The 19,787-nt window shown below is 41.2% G+C and overlaps 1 protein-coding gene across 7 annotated transcripts in view; it reads left to right on the top strand.

Annotated features, from left to right (window-relative positions):
* Positions 1-19,787, top strand: part of ttll5 (tubulin tyrosine ligase-like family, member 5) — a 69,028-nt gene that overhangs the window by 10,978 nt on the left and 38,263 nt on the right. For 5 of the 7 annotated variants that reach the window (XM_030718390.1, XM_030718392.1, XM_030718391.1 and 2 more), the window contains exons 13-26: positions 5,733-5,814; positions 6,843-6,904; positions 13,039-13,094; positions 13,733-13,774; positions 14,593-14,700; positions 14,811-14,902; positions 15,441-15,503; positions 16,033-16,181; positions 16,438-16,684; positions 17,652-17,769; positions 18,299-18,445; positions 18,559-18,650; positions 18,742-18,884; positions 19,175-19,738. In XM_030718390.1, the coding sequence (XP_030574250.1) occupies positions 5,733-5,814; positions 6,843-6,904; positions 13,039-13,094; positions 13,733-13,774; positions 14,593-14,700; positions 14,811-14,902; positions 15,441-15,503; positions 16,033-16,181; positions 16,438-16,684; positions 17,652-17,769; positions 18,299-18,445; positions 18,559-18,650; positions 18,742-18,884; positions 19,175-19,738 (1,965 nt within the window). The remainder of the gene's footprint in view (positions 1-5,732; positions 5,815-6,842; positions 6,905-13,038; positions 13,095-13,732; positions 13,775-14,592; positions 14,701-14,810; positions 14,903-15,440; positions 15,504-16,032; positions 16,182-16,437; positions 16,685-17,651; positions 17,770-18,298; positions 18,446-18,558; positions 18,651-18,741; positions 18,885-19,174; positions 19,739-19,787) is intronic. The other 2 variants (XM_030718395.1, XM_030718394.1) reach the window with 2 other exon arrangements.

Below are 19,787 nucleotides of genomic sequence, written 5' to 3'. Positions count from 1 at the left end.
CCATGCTGAAGCTGTAGACATTCATTCTTCAGTGTGGAGCCTTCCTGCCTGTTGCTGCCCTCTGACTGGCTGCCGGGTCGTGGAGGGCCTGTTGACTGAAGCAGGAATTTGCTTCCTCTCCTCTGTTGCCATTCAGCCTGATTTAGGCTGACTGTTTTCTTGGCTAGTCTTGCCTAGCAGTGGGCTCGTGTGAACTCCATTTTGGAGCCATTACCCATGTTAGTGTTGGCACTAATTGTCTGCGCTCTTTCTTCGTGTCTGGCAGCCTTTCTGAGATTTTTGGTTTGAAAGCAAGTACGCTGGCCTAGCTTCTCTCAGCACCACTGCCTCTTTTTCACTCTCTTTTTCCTTTTCTCTTGCTGTTTCTTCTGCTGCTGTTATGTTTATAATTCGCCCTTTCATGCTCACATTCTCTTTCACCTCTCAGACGTTAGAAAAATAAAAGACTCTGCAGTTGTGACAGGCCTCTTAGACGTAATAGCCCTCTGATGGGCGGTTGTTTGGGCTGTATTGGGCGCATATCAGCACAATATAACCATCAGACATTCGCCTGCATAAAGATGCTATCTGCACCCTCAGCATCACTGCAAGGTTGAAAAAACACACATTAACCCAGGGTGTGAATGTTGACCATGCAGGTATTTACTTACCAAGCCTCAACCTGGCTTTCATACATACCTGAGAGACAATGTGACACAATGTGATGACATATCTTTGGAGAGAGTGAAAAACAAGAATGGAAAAATGGGTTTGCTCCTATTCTCATTCATTATTTTTGTCAGGTCTGCCTGTATTTTGTTAATTTTTTTTTTTTTTTTGGATGCCTTCACAAAAATGCTCTACACAAGATTCTTTCGCATCAAGGGCCAGACTTGGGATAATTACCTCGTTTTGAGGAAGTAAACAGGACTTTTGCGTTAACAACTGAATCTGATCTTGCTCTAATGTGTAGACTAGTACGCATTTCTTTCTGTTTTACCTTTTTTTTTCTTCATGGCCTACTTTGAAACTGAAATAAAACTGAACAACTGTTAATGGTTGTTTCTATTAATAGTGTAGAAACCCAAGCCCATTTCATGTATAGCTCTACTGAACAATAACAATCAGGTACTTTTGATTAAGACATATAATCCACCTGAGTCTGTTGTGAACATGGCCATTATTGTACTTCATCCATATCAGTTTACTGTTGAATTTAGTGTAGTTTTGTTGTCTTAGATGGCCTCAAGCAAGTTAATTACAGCATTCATAGTATATTTACAGGATTATGTTTCCAAAGATAGACATTGACGGTTCCATAAGACCACCCTCGTCCTTTCTCTGTTGATCTGTTCTCTCCCAGTGTGGTCATGTTGCATGCAAGCTCCCTCTCTCTGTGTGAGTATGTGCATACATTATGAACACAGGAGCATGTAGAAACCAGTGCAAACTATGAGTTTTTCAAACATACAAGCTTCAAGCTGTCTAAGCGTCAGGGAGTCCAGTCTGCTATCTTTGTGGGCTTTTTCTTGTCCCTGAGGTAAATCCCACCCTAACCACCTGGGAGTCATATTCAGCCAGCCACTGTCAGCTCCTTTCCTTCTCCTCGCACACTTCTCTTTGCTATACTTTCCCACTCCACTGCCACCAATACACCCAGCCTTCTTCTTGGCCTGCCTGTAATAGTAAACAGGTAAAGCGTCAGAATGCATGGCAACAAATACATGCGTGTTAGTGCAGTGAATGCGCTGATAAAAGCAGCCATTGTTTAGAGTTTTAGTACAGTCTGTTGCTTGTCTGGAAGGGAGCCATGTGAGACCATAAAGCACATTATAATCTTAATTTACTGCAAATTGTTCCTTGCCATTTTAATGTCTATTAATGGCTTTAATACAATGTTTATTGTTTTCAAATTGGATTTCTTCCCTTTGCTCAAATTGCACGGTGTATCTAAACGCACATACTGTAACAAAATCTTTTTATAGCTCCGTAATGTCTCATGCGGGAAGAAATAAAAACAGCAGATTTTTCATTTTACATTGTAAGGAGTGAGTATATGTGTGTGTGTGTGTGTGTGTGTGTGTGTGTGTGTGTGTGTGTGTGTGTGTGTGTGTGTGTGTGTGTGTGTAGAGAAAATGCCACCCATGCAGCTCCTTACCGCTGCTGTGTGATTAATGGACAGGCTTTTTTGCTGAGAGATGCTGATTACGAGATGTTTTGACTAAGATCTGATTAGCCAAGCCAAAGGCCTATTTTATTACACACAAAACATTCCACTTACTGGTCCTATGTTTCACTGAACGTCCCTCATTAAGTGCTGAGTGTGGTTGGATCTCCCGTCTGCGAACCACTCTCCCTGTCTTACATTTGTCAGATACTCCCACACTTCACTGCGCCACAGTGTTTGTGTTCCTATGATGACAGTACAGCTGCTGTGTTACTGAGTGTTTTTGAGAATGATTAATGGTTTTGGTCCCACTATCACAATAACGCTATAGAGTGTTAACAGCGACTTAATTTGTTGTCCTCAGAGTGTTTTCTTGATTGTGGCTCTGAGGCTTGCCTGTTAAGCTCCTTGCAACAGCAGCGAAACCGTTCATCAGCATTAATTTATTTCTGAATTTAATTGTCATTGCTGTGAAGAAAACACACATGAAGGAAATACTTTATGTTGCTGTTGTTATTGTGGACCAACAAGCTGCATGGCCAGGGTGGGGAGATCATTGTTTTTGGGCGTTTGTCTCTTGTGGTGAATTTTCCAGCAGCGCCCATCCAATAACAAAAAAGAAAGAAAATGAAAAAAAAAAATACTCTTCATCCTCCCTTTTCTCTGTCATATTTATACTCCCCCGCCCTCTTTAATGGGTGTGATGTGGATGTTCACTGCCTCTCATCTCCTTGTCTGTGATGCTTGTTGTGGGCTCTCTGTGGGCACATTTAAAAGTGCTCCCCCGGCAGCGGTCGAGCCGCAGAATAAACGTGTCTAACAGCGAGCGCTTCGGCGAGCTCACGGGGCAAGAGTGGCGTCTGCTCCTAATTGGGGGAAAATTCGTGGCACATGGAGCCTGCTTGTCGGAGGCTGGTGAGGAGGTGTAACACCTCCTATTTTTTTTTTCCCCTGTTGTTGTGGTGCCACTGATGAGGCACTGTAAGCTGAACCCATTTATTTCAGTTCTCTTGTCCCTAAGCCTAGTGTATAATACTTTATGTTACAAAAACATACTCTCTACATCTTTCTACGAAAGTGGATAGAATGGAATAAAGCTAGCAAGTGGAAAATGAAATGCTCATGCTCTACTTAAGTGAGCATTGCTTAGCAGTGGGGGTCCCGTCCATCCCCAGAAGTTAAAGAAGTTAAAGATGGCAGTGGCGGCTTATGTTGCAGCTCTTGGCTTGTGGATGTATGGCAGACTCCACTCATTTCCATCACAAAAATAGTATTTGCACTTTCACCAATTTGGACCCTATGACACTACCATAAGTTCAGCTCACAGTGCATATGATATACAGTGAGCTATTGATATTGTGCTACCATGATGTCTGAATAACACATGGTGAAAAAAAATTTGATCTAATAAACTTATTTAAAGGTACAGTAAGTAACTTTTTGAAGTTATTTAATTGAAAAAAAGAATGTTGTACTCATAAATATATATTGATTAACGTGTAATTACAGTTTCCAACAAATTGATGCGTTTCTCATTATGTCTTTCTCCTCCTCCACCACTGCTCTCTCTCCTCCCTCATTTCCACCTCACCCTCTTCCTCCTCATCTCAAGCCTCATCTCCTGAACTGAAGTCACGGCTCCAACACAAAAACATTCCCAAACATACTTATTTATTCCTGATAGTGTTGCAGTTACTTATTGTCAGGATATTAGACATATAACCCTCCTGTCTCCAGACAGCTGACAGCTAAACATCAGCAACAGCTGGTTATACGCTAATGTTATGCCAACTAATATTGGGCTTAGGTGTTATAAAAATCACACTTTCTCTCTGATAAACAGTTTGATTACATTCTCACGTCATATGAGTGAGAGTTTGTGTCCAACAGCGTTAGATCCACTTCAAAGAAAGTTTCCCTAACACTGGCTAACAGCAGCTAACAGTGGCAAAAACAGCAGCGCTTACAGACAGAAAAAGTTCAGGATGTCCTCAGAGTAGATTTGTTCCTTACAGAAATTGCATGCCTGTTGCATTTTTTCAACAGTAACAGTGTATTTATTCAAACATGAATGCAGCAGTCAGCTTTACATTGCATGCGGATAACCTATAAATTACATACACCAAACAGGCATGTTTATATGAGTCATGTTTTTACCCTATAACGAAATCCATATAACCTTTTATAAACATATGCTCCTATAACCCATTTATCATTCATAGAAAGGAAATGTAACATCTGTCCTCAGATACGAAATCCATTTAATTCTTAAACGAGTTGAAAGTAATAAATGGAGACCTGCATTTCTACCAAAATGAATAAAACTTCTTGACCATTTCTGATAAATATCAAAACAGTTTTATTTGACATCTGCCTCTAGTTTTTTTTTTTTTTTTTGATCCAACATCTGCAAGTTATTTAGACATGCTGCACTGTACATACTATACACATCTCATACAGACATGGTTTGTTTAATGGTTAACTTCATACAACTACATAAAACGTTACATAATTACATTACTCATCCTTTTAAACTTGATCTGCTCAGTTTTATCAACATGATACTGAGTGTAACACCGGGCCACTGGTTGCTGTCATGCTGGCTTTTGTGTGCTTAACACTGGCATTGACCTGAGATGTTAGAACAAACAGTGCTGCTTACAGCAGCTTTGAAACCTCCAACCACCCAGGCCCAATCTCAACACAGGCTGTTCTTTTGAAGTGCCATTAGAGGGATTTTTTCCTCTGCCTCTTTGGCTAGGCTTCACGCTATCCCTGTAAAATACTGCGGTTTCTCTGCACGCTGCTGCAGGGGCCGATGGGTTGTTCGCTTGTTGGGTGACACTCCCCAGAACAGTGTGAAGGCTTTCATATGGCACATAGGGCAACTCTGCCACAGTGAGCCATATATCAGTCACTGAAACGGGAGAGAAAATTGGGGTAGAGTGGATTAATTTTTACACAGGGAACTGCCTGACCGCCTTTTTATTGTGTCACTCAGTGCTCAGCTATTACTGGTGTGAAATATATACTATAATAATATATCGTCTAAGGCTTTCTAATTCCCTAGATTTTGCCACTGTAAGTCATGGTCCCAGTTTTGTGTCCGAATTTATTTTCCAAGTTGAACAAGATACTAACTTGCGATGGGGCTGAAGCTCTTTCTGATGACCATGAAGGCGCTGTCCTTGTTAATATCTAATCACGCTGTGTAGATTTTTCTTTAACCATCCCAACCAAAATTATTGAGTGTACACTTTGTTTTTGAGCTACCATATTATGTAAGCACCTTCATGAGAGAAGTAAATGGGCTTGGTTAAAACATTTGAGGCAGTCCCTCAGTAGCAGGCCTTGGTAAATGTTTCTTTCTTGAGTGATTGTGCATATAACGCGTGTAATCAATAGCAGAAAGCCATACGCCATGTTGCCAGATGTCACATAATGAGGTTATGACAGAACTCTGGAAGTGCTTGTGACTTTGATATCTTTCATCCTTTAACTGAGCAGTTTTTTTTTCTTCAGTAATCTTGCCTCTGCTGACTTCTTTGTGAAAACCTTTTGATTCATTTTGTGTTTCCCTCTTTAGAACTGTATGGTTTTGATGTGCTCATTGACTCCAACCTCAAACCCTGGTTGTTAGAGGTGAACCTTTCTCCCTCCCTGGCCTGGTGAGTGACTCAATTACAGGATTGAATTGTTGTCATTTGTTATTTCAGGAGAATCTCTTTCTGAAATCATACAGTACTCTGCAAAGATCTTGAGCCACCTCTCATTTCTTTATAGTTTGATTCTAAAGAGCAAGACTTTCTTGTATTTGTCTAAAGTGGTCTTGAACAATAGTTCTCCAGACGTTCTGAAGGGCTTTCAAAGTTTTTATTTTTATGAAGATTTACAAAGTTTATTCATTTTCAGTCCAGTCCTTGTACCTGACCTTTTTCAGAGGAATGTTTTTTGTTTGTTAAGCTAATTAACACTGACCTATGAATCATTCAAGCATGAAAAAGCCCCCTAACTCAAGGGATGAACCAGTGTTGTGTCTATATGTAACAGACAACTTAGCATAGAACCAATTTAAATTGTATCTTTAGGCACTTTGTTATTAGCAGTCTGTAGTGTGTCCTAAGAAAGCTGGACAAGTGAAGAACAAAAGAAGTGGCAGGACATTAAAAAAAAATTTATAGCGCAGATGAAGAGTATCTGAAGTCATGTTCTTCAGAAATAGGAAAAAAAAATCAGCATAGACCTGATACACGACCTGAGAGATGCATCTGGATCTTCAACTGATCCATCTACTGTTCACCAAAACCTCATTAGAAATGTTCTCAGTGGAAGAGCGGATGTCAGGAGGCAAATCTGAAATTGCAACAAAGCTTGCCTGAGAGTTCAGGCTATGTTGGAAAATAAAGCTTTGACTTTCAAGCTTGCTAGAATTAGAAAACTTTGTTTTTATCTTATATACTATAATTCTACTCATTTTTGCACGTTTCAAGAGATTGCTGCATCTATTTCCCATTATCCTATCAAAATATAAAGAAATGTGGGGTGAGTCAAGATTTTCGCACAATACCTGTAAGTATTTGTTTATAATCTTAAGGTCAAAATATGTTCTTAATTTAAGTGTCATGTTGAAGGCAGTGCCACTCCATTAAGCATTTTAGTCTGAGAGTATTTGATAATGTGTGTTTCTTATTTACAGTGATGCACCGTTAGATCTAAAGATAAAGGCCAGCATGATAGCAGACATGTTTTCACTTGTGGGTAAGTGCATGCTGCAACAATGAATGCAGCTTCTATTTAATTTCACAGTTTTGCACAAGTGGTTGGACTTTTTTAGACAATCACATCATATAAAACTTGATGAAGCTTGATGTTTAAATTCAATAGACTACTAAATAAAATACTGGTGAAATTAAGTACTCCAAACTTCAGAAGTCCCTGAGTTGCACCCAGTGTCACACTCACACATGTGTGAGTGTGAGTGTATGTGCTTAGGCATAGATAAAAGTGCTTGTATGGATGTGTGTATGTAGTAAGAAAGTGCTTTGAGTGCTCAAATACCGTAACAAGCTCTATATAACCATCAGTCCAGTTAAAGATGGCTTTGCATGTCCGTATCTTGAGTTATATTGTCAACCACCAAATAATAAGCAGAGAAGGACAAACCCAAGGGCAAATTGAACATTAAACATCATAGGGAAAAAGTAAACAATAATGGATCTCAGTTTTTAAATGCCAAAAAGCTAATAGTTATTATGGCATATGTTGAAAGGCAGATAATGGCTGTTTGAGATCCTTTTTTGAACTTTGCAGCCATTATGGATCTGACTGAAAGACAAAGGTAATAGCTGTTTATTATTATTCATGACTTGTGACAACTGCATTGTCATATTATCTTAGTAGTAGTACCTTAGTAGTAACTACACATAACAAATGTTAGAGAAATCTGTTTATGTTTTGTGTCTGGAAAAAAAGATTGGCCGATATATTGGATTTTTAAATCACCAAATATTGGCATCAGTATTGATCTTAAAAATCCTGCATCAGTTGAGTTCTACTAAAAAGGCCTACATCTACAGTAAGCTATCAATACACAAATTACAATGCAGAATAAAGCTAGATCAGTTGTTGAGTAACAAGGATTTACTCTGCATTACTCTCATACTTAACCCTAGAACACTAACATGAGTTTTGTAACACTATCACTATCACTCTCACTTTCACGTGGGTGAAAATCATCCGATGTTAATGTTCTAGGATTAAGCTGTGGATGTAAAAATACTTAAGTACAATTAAGAGATTGTTCAAAGAATATAGATTATTCAAGTATATATATTTGTGGGAAAAACCTTTTGGCAAGGCTAATATAAAATGAAAAGTGCTGCAATTATACTTTATTTTCTGCACTAGTCTCACTTAAAAGCATAGCTGCTAGTTGGTCCTTATAACCAGCAGGTTTCAAGTGGAGACAGTCGTCTATTGTTTAATGCTTAATGTTTTCCTGTATTGCACGAGTTGAGTTTTGCAAAGTGCCAAAAATAGCTGTATGGCTTCCTAATGGGCACTCCACTGTTGAAAGAATAAATCGTAGCCTTCATTAATTGATATTAAATGACTTGCAGACAAAAATCGTTAACGTAGGCCTATTTTTTTGTAGTCGTTAAGCCTGGCCCAAGGCAGAGATCAACATTGTGTTTAATGTTTGCAGCAGGGAAGGAGCAATACTATGTCTCTGTTATGTTTCCTCCCTTCTTAATTATAAATTCTCAAGTAGATGAAGACTTGAGATATGAAACCATAGGAGCCCACGTACTGTCTGAGACTTTGTCCATTTACTTGTAGATACAAAATCAATCTATATATGTAGGGAAAAGGATCTTGATTATTAACTTCACTTAATCCTCTTTGTCATCTTATTACAGTTTATATTTTACACAGAGCTGATTACTACTGATTAGCAGGCATCCATCTAAAATGGCACCGAACCATTATGTCTATCTGTGGTCTCAGCCTAATGATATTAGAGGAGTGGTGATTACGTGCGTGTGAGTGCGTGTGTGCATGTGCGCATGTGTGTCTAACCCTAGGCCATACTGTGGCTTGAAACCCTCTCCACTGGCTCATTAAATGAAAGACTAGAATCATAAATTGCCAGTTATCTTTGGACGGAGATGTTACTGCGCGTCTGGGGAAAATAAGCGGTGGCATGTAAAACATAGCACATCTATTATGTACCAAACAAACTAAGTCGCTGTTGGCTGATAACACTTGGGCTGCCTCCCAGACCTGTAAATAATGACAGCATTCCATTTGCATTAATTTTCTGCCTGCGTGTAGCTGTCAGTTCTCTGTCACCAGTGTTTGTAATAATTGCCGTGTTTAGGCAAGAGCATGGTGGGAGCTTGAAACTTACCTGACGGCTTGGGTGAGGTAGAATAAATAGCCCAGAGCTCCAAGCTGTCAATAGATTTAATTCACCCCAAGTGTGAGAGCAAGATATAACACAAATGTATTTATTTAAAAGGTCACTGTGACCACTAGTTAGCTATGAGGGAATGTGGGAATCAGTAAACAGAAGATTATGGATTTAAATTTTTTTGACAGGGTGGGATCATATGGCCAAGAAAGCAAAATGACTAACTTGACGAACCTTAAATGTAAAGTAAAACCTAAAGAACAGTGTACTGTAAATTCACCACAGTGTGTCACTGTAAGAAAATGTATCGAGATAGTGGAAAATACATTCATAAGTACCACTCTTAAGCTGGTTAGCTTAGGTTTGCATAAAGACTGGAAACCAACATATGTAAGATGCCTGTAGCGACAGTGCCATTACGAATCCCTTAACTAACATCTCTGAAATGGAAGATTATATACATATTAAAAAAGTGTAAAATTGCTTTCCTGGGGCATTAACTAAAAAAACATTTCTTACATCCAAGTTTGCCTGTGCACTGTGTGGCACCGTTCTCCGTTGACCCACCACATGAGTTTACCTAAAAGTGCCATCCATCCATCCATCCATCCATCCATCCATCCATCCATCCATCCATCCATCCATTTTCTGCAGCTTATCTAAGGTTGGCTCATGAGAACTGCAGCCAAAGTAGAGAAGCCCAGACCTCCCAGCCAGCTCATCCAAGAGAACATCGAGTGGTTCCCATGCCAGCCGACAGATGTAATCTCTCCGGCACGTCTGGATCTACCCCAGGGCCTCCTCCATGTAGTACATGCCCACAACACCTCACCCAGGAGGTATCCTAGTCAGTCACAACCAGGATAAAAACTGTGTTGTTCCTCCAGTACTCTGGAATAAACTTTCCCAGGGCAGCTGAGTAGTGTGATCCCCTTATAATTGGAGCACACCCTTTGGTGGGACCCACCACCCCAGTCTGCCAGTCAAGAGGCACCACCCCAGATCTCCACGCAACATTGCAGAGGTGTGTTAACCACCCCACAACTTCCAGAGCACTAAGGAACCTGGGGTGGATCTTACCTACCCCAGGGGCCTTGCCATCAAGAACCTGTTTAAAGTTGTTTAACTATCTCAGTGACCTCACTCCTGGCAATGGGCAAGTCATCCCCCTCATCCCCAGACTCTGCTTCCTCTACAGAAGGCACTGTACAGAAGGCAATAGGATTGAGGAGATCCTCGAAGTATTCCTTCCACCGCCTGAATATATTCTCAGTTGAAGTCAGCAGCACCCCACTGTGGCTTCAAGGCCTTACCAAACTCCTTCAATAGCCAAGTTTTTGTTTCAGCTATTGTCAGAGCTGCACTCCACTTGGCCTGCTGACACCTGTCAGTAGCTTTCAGAGTCCCACAGGCTACCAAGCATGATGCGACTCCTTCTTCAGCTTTACAGCTCCCTTCTCCTCCATTGTCCACCATCTGTCTCAGGGATTACCAGCATGACAGGCACCTAGGTGCGGCTACTGCTGCAATGGAAGTGTGTAACACGATCCATTCAGACTCATTGTCCTTAGTGTTCTCAAAGTTCTGCTGGACGTGGGAATTGAAGATCTTGAGGACCGGGGCCTCTGACAGACACTCCCATCACACCCTCACAATATGTTTTGGCACACCTTTCTTGTCCTGCATCTTCCCCTGTCACCTGATCTCACTCATCACCAGGTGGTGATCAGTTGACAGCACAGGTCATCTCTTCACCCAAGTGTCCAAGACATGTGGTCGCAAATGTGATGAAATGATTACAAAATCGATCATTGACCTGCGACCTAGGGTGTCCTGGTGCCATGTGCACTTATGAACACTTTTATGCTCAAACACGGTGTTCGTTATTAACAAACCGTGATTGGCACAGAAGTCAAAAAACAGAACATCACTGAGGTTCAGATCAGGCATGTTGGTCCTCCCAGTCATACCCCTCCAGGTCTCATTGCCATTGCCCATGTGAGCATGGAAGTCTCCTTGTAGGATAATGGAGTCTCCACCCTACAGCACCCCACCCAGTGACAGCAAGAAGGCTAAGAAATTATAAATGCAAATAAGCACAAACACAGTCAGCACCCGATCCCCAATCTGAAGGTGAGGAGGGGGAGGAGCAACCCTCCCGTCCACCAGGAAAAACCCCCTATCCCAACGTCAGATTGGTACAGAGTCCAGAAGACTGGTTGTAGAACCCAAGCTGTGCACTGTGGTGAGCCTGACTATATCTAGCCAGTATCTTTCAACCTCATGCACTCCTCAGGCTCCTTCCCCATCAGAGAGGTGACGTTTAATGTTTAGTTTCAGTGAGCTAGTTTCACCAGCCAGGGTTCGGACCACTAGGGCCTCCACCCTTGACTGCCCTAGGATGCCTCCTGCAGGTGGTGAGCCCAACAAAAGGCGGGCCCATATTGGCTCTTTGCGCTGTGCCTGACAAGGCCCCATGGGCTACGGCCCAGCCACAAGGTGCTTTTGAGCTCCCTCCCCAGGCCTGGCACCAGGGTGGGCCCCCCGTAATCTTGGCCCAGGCAGGGTAAACTGGTACATTGGTCATTTCTTCATGGGACCAATTTGACTTGGGATACCCTACCAGGGGCAAAAGCCCCTGACAACCTAGCCCCTGGGACCACTGGGACACACAAACCATACTACTATGGTGGCAATTCACAGAGGGGAAAAGTGGTCATTCTGATCATTCTGAAAAAAAAACCAAAAAAAAAAACCGACATACATTAACAATTAATTGTAGAATAATGCCTACGTTTGTTTGCAGTTATAGGTGTCTGGTTAGCAGTTTTTGCTTAAATGTAATATTGCCTCAGGGGAAAATTGGACAGGCTTAGTGGTGGTGCAGAATCTCATTATTAAACCATGATAGTTACAAGCTTTATCTTTTTAGTGCCTGGAATCTTTATTCTAAGCTAAGCTAACTAGCTGCTGGCTTTATATTTAATGTGCAGATATAAGAGTGGCATCATTTTAGACCATTTCTTTAATGGCTTAGTCATATTAAAGTAAAAATAGGATGACAGCCTCCTTGACTAGGAACAGTCTGTGGTTTCCCAGTGATTGCATTGATTTTTTTTTTTTAACTGTTAGAGACCAATTGCAAGTAGTTGTGGTGACCAACTGGTCGCCAAGTGGTAGAATATGAAACCATTCTTAGACAGATTGGCAAAGGTGTACAAATTTATAAAAAGTTTGTCTAATTTATAAAAGCAGACAGACTGCCAACACTCAAAATCAGTGTGAGTCGGTCTGCGTAGCTGAGCACCACTCATCTGCAATGCATCTCTTTGCAATAGGGGAGTCGACTCAGCTGGTTGCCAACTGGTTGTTTTCTAGTTATGTTCCTATATAAAAGCAATTATTTTATATGATTTTTGTGTCATTTCTACTAATTTATCACATTTAATTACTGTGTTATTACAAACACGTTTGACCCTGTTCAGTTGTAAACTCACAGTGGACTAACTCCATTTTATTGCTGTTTGGTACTATCCTGACACATCAAAGTTGTCAACTGACTGTGCGTAGTCCCCATCTTCAAAGCAGTCATTTCAAAACCATCAAGATTGCAAGTTCATTGCATATAGTTGCAATAGTTTTTGTCGTACAGTGGTCTCCAACCACTGTTTTTTTCTAGTGTGACTGTAGCATACGGTTGAAACCCATTCAGCACCAGGGGTCTGGGTTGCATTATGCTGCAGTTTGTCCCCATTTTGAAACACTTCTTTCTGACTTAAATATGTAAAAAAAAAATAAAAATATTTGATTTAGCATGATATTGTTCAGTTTATTGCCTTTGTGTCCATCTATGCTCTACATTGGTTTCTTGCACAAACATTAAAGAGTTGATGCAATATGTGAAGGTCATGGGAATGTAACATATTTAAGACCTCATGTCATAAACATGCCCCTTTATGGCTCTTCTGTGTCCCTGCAGGCTTTGTGTGTCAGGACCCCCTGTCGAGACAGCCGCACGCTGACCAAAGAACACAGGTAGTGGTCACACACACACACACACACACACACACACACACACACACACACACACACACACACACACACACACACACACACACACACACACACACACACACACACACACACACAGCAAACCTTCAAGCCCAGTATTGCACTCATTCACCCTTCCTTGTGAAACATTCCCATTCTTGTCTTCATGTCTCTGTTAGTTACAGTACATTCTTGCCACTGCCACTGAGCTCTTCTCTTACCCTAATGGAAAATTCACTGTAATGCAAAACAACTGCTAATGTAATTACAGTGTTTGAGTGACCTCAGTTTGTAAGTTCTACACTCTCTGTGGCTTATTGTTTTATCATTTCTAATCAAGTGACTAATGCTCTCTCTAGGCCTTGTTGCCTAATGATGCCACAACAGCTAATACACTTGGCTACCTCCACTCGACTACTGCACTAAGATTTGGCACAGCATCTGCTGGAGGGATATTACTAAATCAGACAGATTTCTGCTCCACCTTATATTGTGTAAAAGGCCTGTTTAGACATAAAGTAACAATGTTTCATTGTTGTATGTTGATGTGGTTCGGATGTTGTCTGTATGCATCTTCATAAAGCCTTAATGCTAATGCAGTGTATTCACTCATTCCCTCTCAGAAACCTTTTTCTGCACAGCTAGCCACTGCACACAGCAGAGTGGTAAGTTTTGTTGACTCAGACATATTAATCTTCTTTCGCCTTCTCCCTTTGCAATTCCCTGATGCCTGTTACATTACCGGTAAGAAATTGCTCATTTGCTTTTTGCTTATTTGATTATGTCTCAGCTTATATCAATCCTTAAGACTGCATTTTTAATCAAAGTCTCTTTAGCCTAAGTGCTTAACATGCCGCAATGCGCTACTTTACGTAATGAGTCATAAACTTTCTTCTCGATTCTTCAGACATACCCAAATCAAGCCAAACACTAGCTGTTGAAGAACTTCAGGGGCCCATAGAGAACCTGTCCTCTCCTTTTACTCTGATCAGTGGCAACAGTTGAGACCTTTTCTGAGGGATTAGGCCTTGTCACTTTTTGGCTGTCTTTGTATCCCCACCATCCGCGTCAGGCAAATTAAATATAATCCCCTTGCTATTCAGATGACAAATTTTATATGTGATCATGCGGGGTTGTGCCCCTCTATCTGGCCCAAGTTCCAAACTGCATGCCAAAGTTGTCAGTCACAGCCTAGTAGTGCATGCAGCAGGGAGACAGCCAGAAATGCCACTGCATAACAAAACTGCTCTATTTTTGTGGCGAGGACAAAAGAGGAGAGCATGGCTTTAGTTATCTGTGGTGGAGCTTCCACATTTTCCATTTAAAATACAAATAGATTTTCTCAAAAGTTAATGTTTATTACCCTTAGAGCCTTTGTTCATTCTGCACCCAGTTTGCTTCAACAAATTGGACTGAAAAGAGGAAAAATAGTATACAGTTTGTACTGAAATCCACTGACATCTTCTCCGCTCTTTTACTTTAGCGACAGAGGCTGACATCAGCCAACATCTCAGAAACTCAGGGGCTTAAAGACAAGCGAGAAGCTAAGCTTAGCCAAGGAGACAGCACTCTGAACTTAACTGCTGAGGAGGTAAAGTCTTAATAAAGATGATGTGTAACATACTTTTAGTACAGCCTGTGTAACTGAATGTGTATTTTTTGTATAAACACTGCTTTTTTTATTGTCCTTCACTAATATAGATCAGAGTACTGCGGAGGATAAAGGAGGAGTATGAAAGACGAGGAGGTTTCATTAGGATCTTCCCCACCGCGGATACATGGGAGCTCTACGGGTAACCTGAGCCAGGAAAGAACAGACAGATCCCTTGTAGGCCGCAAGGGGTGTATGTCTGTAATGTTACTTATTACTGATACTGTACTCAGATAAGCAGGACTTTTAGCTAAAAGCCAGACTAAATGACTCCTCTTTGCTGTTGCTAATTCAACCACAAAACTACGATATAGTTCCAGAGTCACTGGAAATTTGTGGGAGTCTATGTTCCAAAAAAAATGATCCCACAGCGACTTTATATTAAAATGCTATTAAACTCCTATTAAGAGAGGAAATCCATCATTGTGCTTACAATTTATATTCCTATATGAGGATTAGTTGCATGATTAGACCTCTCTTAGCAGCAGGGATTTTGTGGCATTTTTAAAAGCATTTTATTGAGCGGTCTGGGGAGCTATTGGTGCATTTAATACCCGCTCCTTCCATAATATCACAGAAGTCTCATTTTTAACACATTTGCCACAAATAAAGACGTTGAGGTTCATTGGGGCCTCTGCCTTTGTGATTATTGTAATTTGCTTATTATCTTCTTCTCTCAGTGGATATCTGGAGTCCAAGACATCACTGAACTTCATGTTGGCGAACAGACTTTTCCATGGAAGGTAAGCATTTCCATTGTGGTTGGGATGGGAAATAAACCTCTCCATCAGTTTGTGGAAATGGTGGGATTGTAACGTGGCATTTGTTTGGTCTTTCGATTGGATAGGTGAGACGAACAGCTGAAAAGACGATGCACAGTCAACTTTTCCAGCGAGCGCCCATGTCTATGTGGCATTGTGGCGTCGATTTGGGGGCAGGAAGGGAAAGACAGATGAATTGCGCCTCTTTTACTGAACCACATTTTTGTTATTGTAGTACAACATGCATTTAGATTATTTGAATCTGCACGGGCTTTCAGGTTTTAACCACAGATTTGACTATTGCACTGTATTAACTGGAGATCTGTCCCCGAGCTAAGCCTATCTATGATTTTTCCATATTCATTAGGTAGTGAGTCTAGGGTTGTTGCTGCAATACCGAAATCAATGTTGAAATTTATTGCCGTTTCTCTGCTTTGTACTTGATAATATCCATATAAATCATTATTCTTGTTATTATCAGTGCGTTGACACGTCTTGCTCTGCCTCTCAGGAATGTGAATGGGAATGTGCAGCTGCAGGTGGACGTGGTCCATGGCTGTCACGTTGTCCAGTATGAGAGGAAGCTGCTGTCTCTGGAGGCACGAAAGAGGAGACAGCGCCACCTGACTCATGGCTCTGCTGCGAGGAAGAAAAAATCGGGTAAGCTTGAAACTACTTTTTTTCCCAAAACTCAGAAGAGTGTAGCTAAGTAGAACAACATCTCACGCTAATGCACTTTTGGTTCCAATAAATAACTCCCCAGTGTCACGGTAAGGTTGGCCAAATATGACTGTGTATGAGTTCATTTCATTGCAGCAACAATAAAAAGCCTATTTTGAGTGTATGTGTGTATTTTATCCCAAATGCCAGTGATGCAACTGACATTTGTCTTTTCTTGCTATGCTGCATACCTCAGGGAAGGAATCCAAGGCCTCCCTGACTGAGAACAGCAGTCAGGAGGGAGAGGAGTGTGCTCAGGAGGAGGTGAAACATGTTTTTGAGCCAGTCTCACACAAGGCTTTGGTAGCAGAGCAAAGAAAACAAGTGGCCACACCACTGGAGCGCTGCCACAGTAAGGCTCAGTCCAGCTCAGAGGCAGCCGTGTGCAATGCCAGCCCCACAGTCAACCTGCTCAACATCCTTCAACAGGGCTGGGAACTCAGGTCAGCTTGTACTCTAGGCTGCTGCTCCCATTCGTCCTCATTGAGTAAGGAGAGCTGTGAAGTTGCAGGTTGAACCAAGGATGAAAGTTTACATAGAATGTGTGTTTTAATTTCTCTCTCCACCTCTGACTGGCTGGGCCTCAACAAATGTCCGTGTTATTTTTGCACACCATTGAGCCCAGACATAATATTTAACTTTTTAACTTTTTGTGCTTTGATGAAAATTCTGTTAGATTGAAGCATGTGGCACCTCAGTAAAAGGGGTGTGACAAAGTGTAGGTGAAAGAGCAAGAACCAGATATTTTTTTTTTTTTGAAGTGTTCCGGTACATGATGGGTCTGCTGAAGGTCCTGCAATTTAAATAGTTTATGACCGTCTTGTAATCAAAATGTGGTTTAATCTACTACATGTTGTTCAGAAGCCATAACATTCCTTTACTTGAGCTGGAAGTAAACAGTCATTGTTCAAAGGTGGTGACAGATGTAAAGGTTTCAAAATTGGCCGTGGATCAAAACACTCACTATTCTTTAAATACAGAAAACATCTATACACTGTCTGACATGAAAATACAATATGCTGCATGCACCTCTATACTTAGATGCAACAAAGACAGCGGTCTCCTGTCATTTTAAACGTGTGCCTGAAATTATAATTTGAGGAAGAATTACGATAACAAGTCTGAGTTTGTAGAAATTCCTCAGCGCTTGCCAGGACTGTGCACAAAGCTGGGAAATTATAGTATAGCATGTCTTTGTTTGTGTTTGACAGCTACAATGTTCTGGCAGTACTCTCCCCAGGTTCACCTGGGCCACGAAGACAGTTTGTCATTTTGATACTAATGCAGGACAAGATACAGACAAGATATACTATGTTCCAACAGCTATTGTTGCATATTTCCTTTTTCATTGCTTTATGTTTCCTTTGATGCTTTTCCTCTCTCCCTTCTGCCTTTCCCTCTCCTTTTCAGTAAAGTGCAGGCTCGGATTGCTTTTTCCTCTTACCTCTGGCGAGTCCAGCAAAGACTGTTAGCAGAAAGCAGAGACAACACCATCTCAGCTTGGCCAGACAATGACAACGACCAAATGGTATAACTACAGCATATTTCAATCTCCTTTTCTTGAAAAAATAGACAGAAGTGGAGTAGCCTGTAATATGGTTTCCTTTGTATGTGTATATATATATATATATATATATATATATATATATATATATATATATATATATATATATATATATATATATATATATATATATATATATATATATGCATGTCAGTTTTCCCTTATTATTATTCTTCTGTTACTCATCTGTGCCATGGAAATGTGCATGTGGCATTCGTAGCTACAAAGAAGGAAAGCATGGACTCTGTAAAGGAGAGTCTGTTTGGAAAGTCTGCATTGTAGTGGCGTACATCATCATCATTATCAGTGACCTCAAACTCACTCAGGGAGAAGTCAGTGTAAAATCAAGCCTATCTCTACAGCTTAAGATCCAAAAGTAATTTTTAAATGATTCAGACCCTGAGTTAAGACAACAGAGGCAGCTCGATGAATCAGTGATTCGGGAAACTGATAATAAAAAGATTTCTCATGTGTTTTTCCCCCGTCTGTACAGGAGCTAGTGATTCGCTTTCTGAGAAGAGCAGCCAGTAACCTTCAACAAGACATAAAGGTAGTCTTGCCCAGTCGACAGTTACCACTCCAAGATCGCAGACGCATCCTGTCCCACCAGTTGGGGGAGTTTATCCACTGTTATAACAAGGTACACCTTCCCAGACCACAGTTTCATCACAGAATTACAATTCAGAGAGGTGATGGAAACACAAGGGACAGACTAACAGATCAGCTGTCCTATTCTTTTTCTTATCTTCTCAGGAAACTGAACATATGGTAAAAAAACAGGAGAGCAGCAAAGTTGAGCATTGTGTGAATCCTGAAGTGTTTCAAGAGTACATCGGTGCAGCGAGGTTAGTGATTTGGCGAGCCCACTTACGTTGTTCAGTGCTCACCTCTTTTACAGCGATCTGCTAAACACATTTATTTCATGTCTTTGTGCAGCGAAAACGATCTGGAGGAAGTGCTGACATTCTATACACAGAAAAATAAATCGGCCACCGTCTTCCTAGGAACAAAAGTCAGAGGTGTTAATAAGAAAGATGTTCATGAAGTAAATGTCTCAGGCAAACGTGAGAATTCTAAATGTGAGTTTCTTGCTTGTTTTTTGTATATGTATATATATATATATACACACACATTTTTACTGTAGGTCTGGTTTATGTTTTAATCTTTTATCATTCAAGCATAGTAAACAGGAACTGCTTAGATTTGTAAATCTAGAAAAGTTAAGGGAAAAAATATTGAGTCATCTGGGGTGAAGAAAAGGTCAGCTTCAAATGATTAGAACTGACTGCAGGAAAACAAATGTGTGTCAGAGCCGAGGAATGACTAACTGATGATAAAAGAGCTCTGGCTTATTTCCTCCTTTGAACAGCTTTGGCTGTGGAAGAAGATTCAAAGTTGTCGCTCCTAACAGGGAAAGTCAGCTCCAACCCAGACATCAAGGCCACTGACAGCCAGCCTTCTTTTTGTATGCTGCCTGAAGACCAACAGGCAGAGGTAAGAATGGGTAAAACCCAGCCAGAAATCCAGTCCTCTCAACATTGCTCCAGTTTTCCTGTGACTTTAGACTGCACGCACAATCATCTGCAGCACTGCTCTCCTGCATCCCTGCCTCTTCACTGCCCACCACCGCCTCCACCGCCTCAGCCTCCATCTTATGCACAGTCCTTGGCAAAGTCTCACTTCTGCCATTCTGAGGGTCTTTCTGATCCTCCTGCATACACCGCTGCCCCTGTGGTCACACAACCTCCAAGGGTGATGTGGACAGCCGCATCCACAGGCTCGAACACAGTGACTACAGGGCAATCAACACAGGTGCTCAGAAGGATTCAGTCCTTTACCTCATCCATGTCTGGCTCTGGATCAGCCTCCTCCATCCCAAGTGCCACACACATCTATAGCCAGAAGCTCTCTAGACCCACATCTGCAGGCCAAGGTAATCTTGCTGCGCCATATGGTGGTGGTTTCAAATTCAAATTCACCAA

This window comes from Archocentrus centrarchus, chromosome 22, assembly GCF_007364275.1.
Source record: "Archocentrus centrarchus isolate MPI-CPG fArcCen1 chromosome 22, fArcCen1, whole genome shotgun sequence".
Classification (NCBI taxonomy): Eukaryota; Metazoa; Chordata; class Actinopteri; order Cichliformes; family Cichlidae; genus Archocentrus; species Archocentrus centrarchus.
Note: the sequence above shows the minus strand (reverse complement) of the source record. Positions and strands in the feature narration are given on the sequence as shown.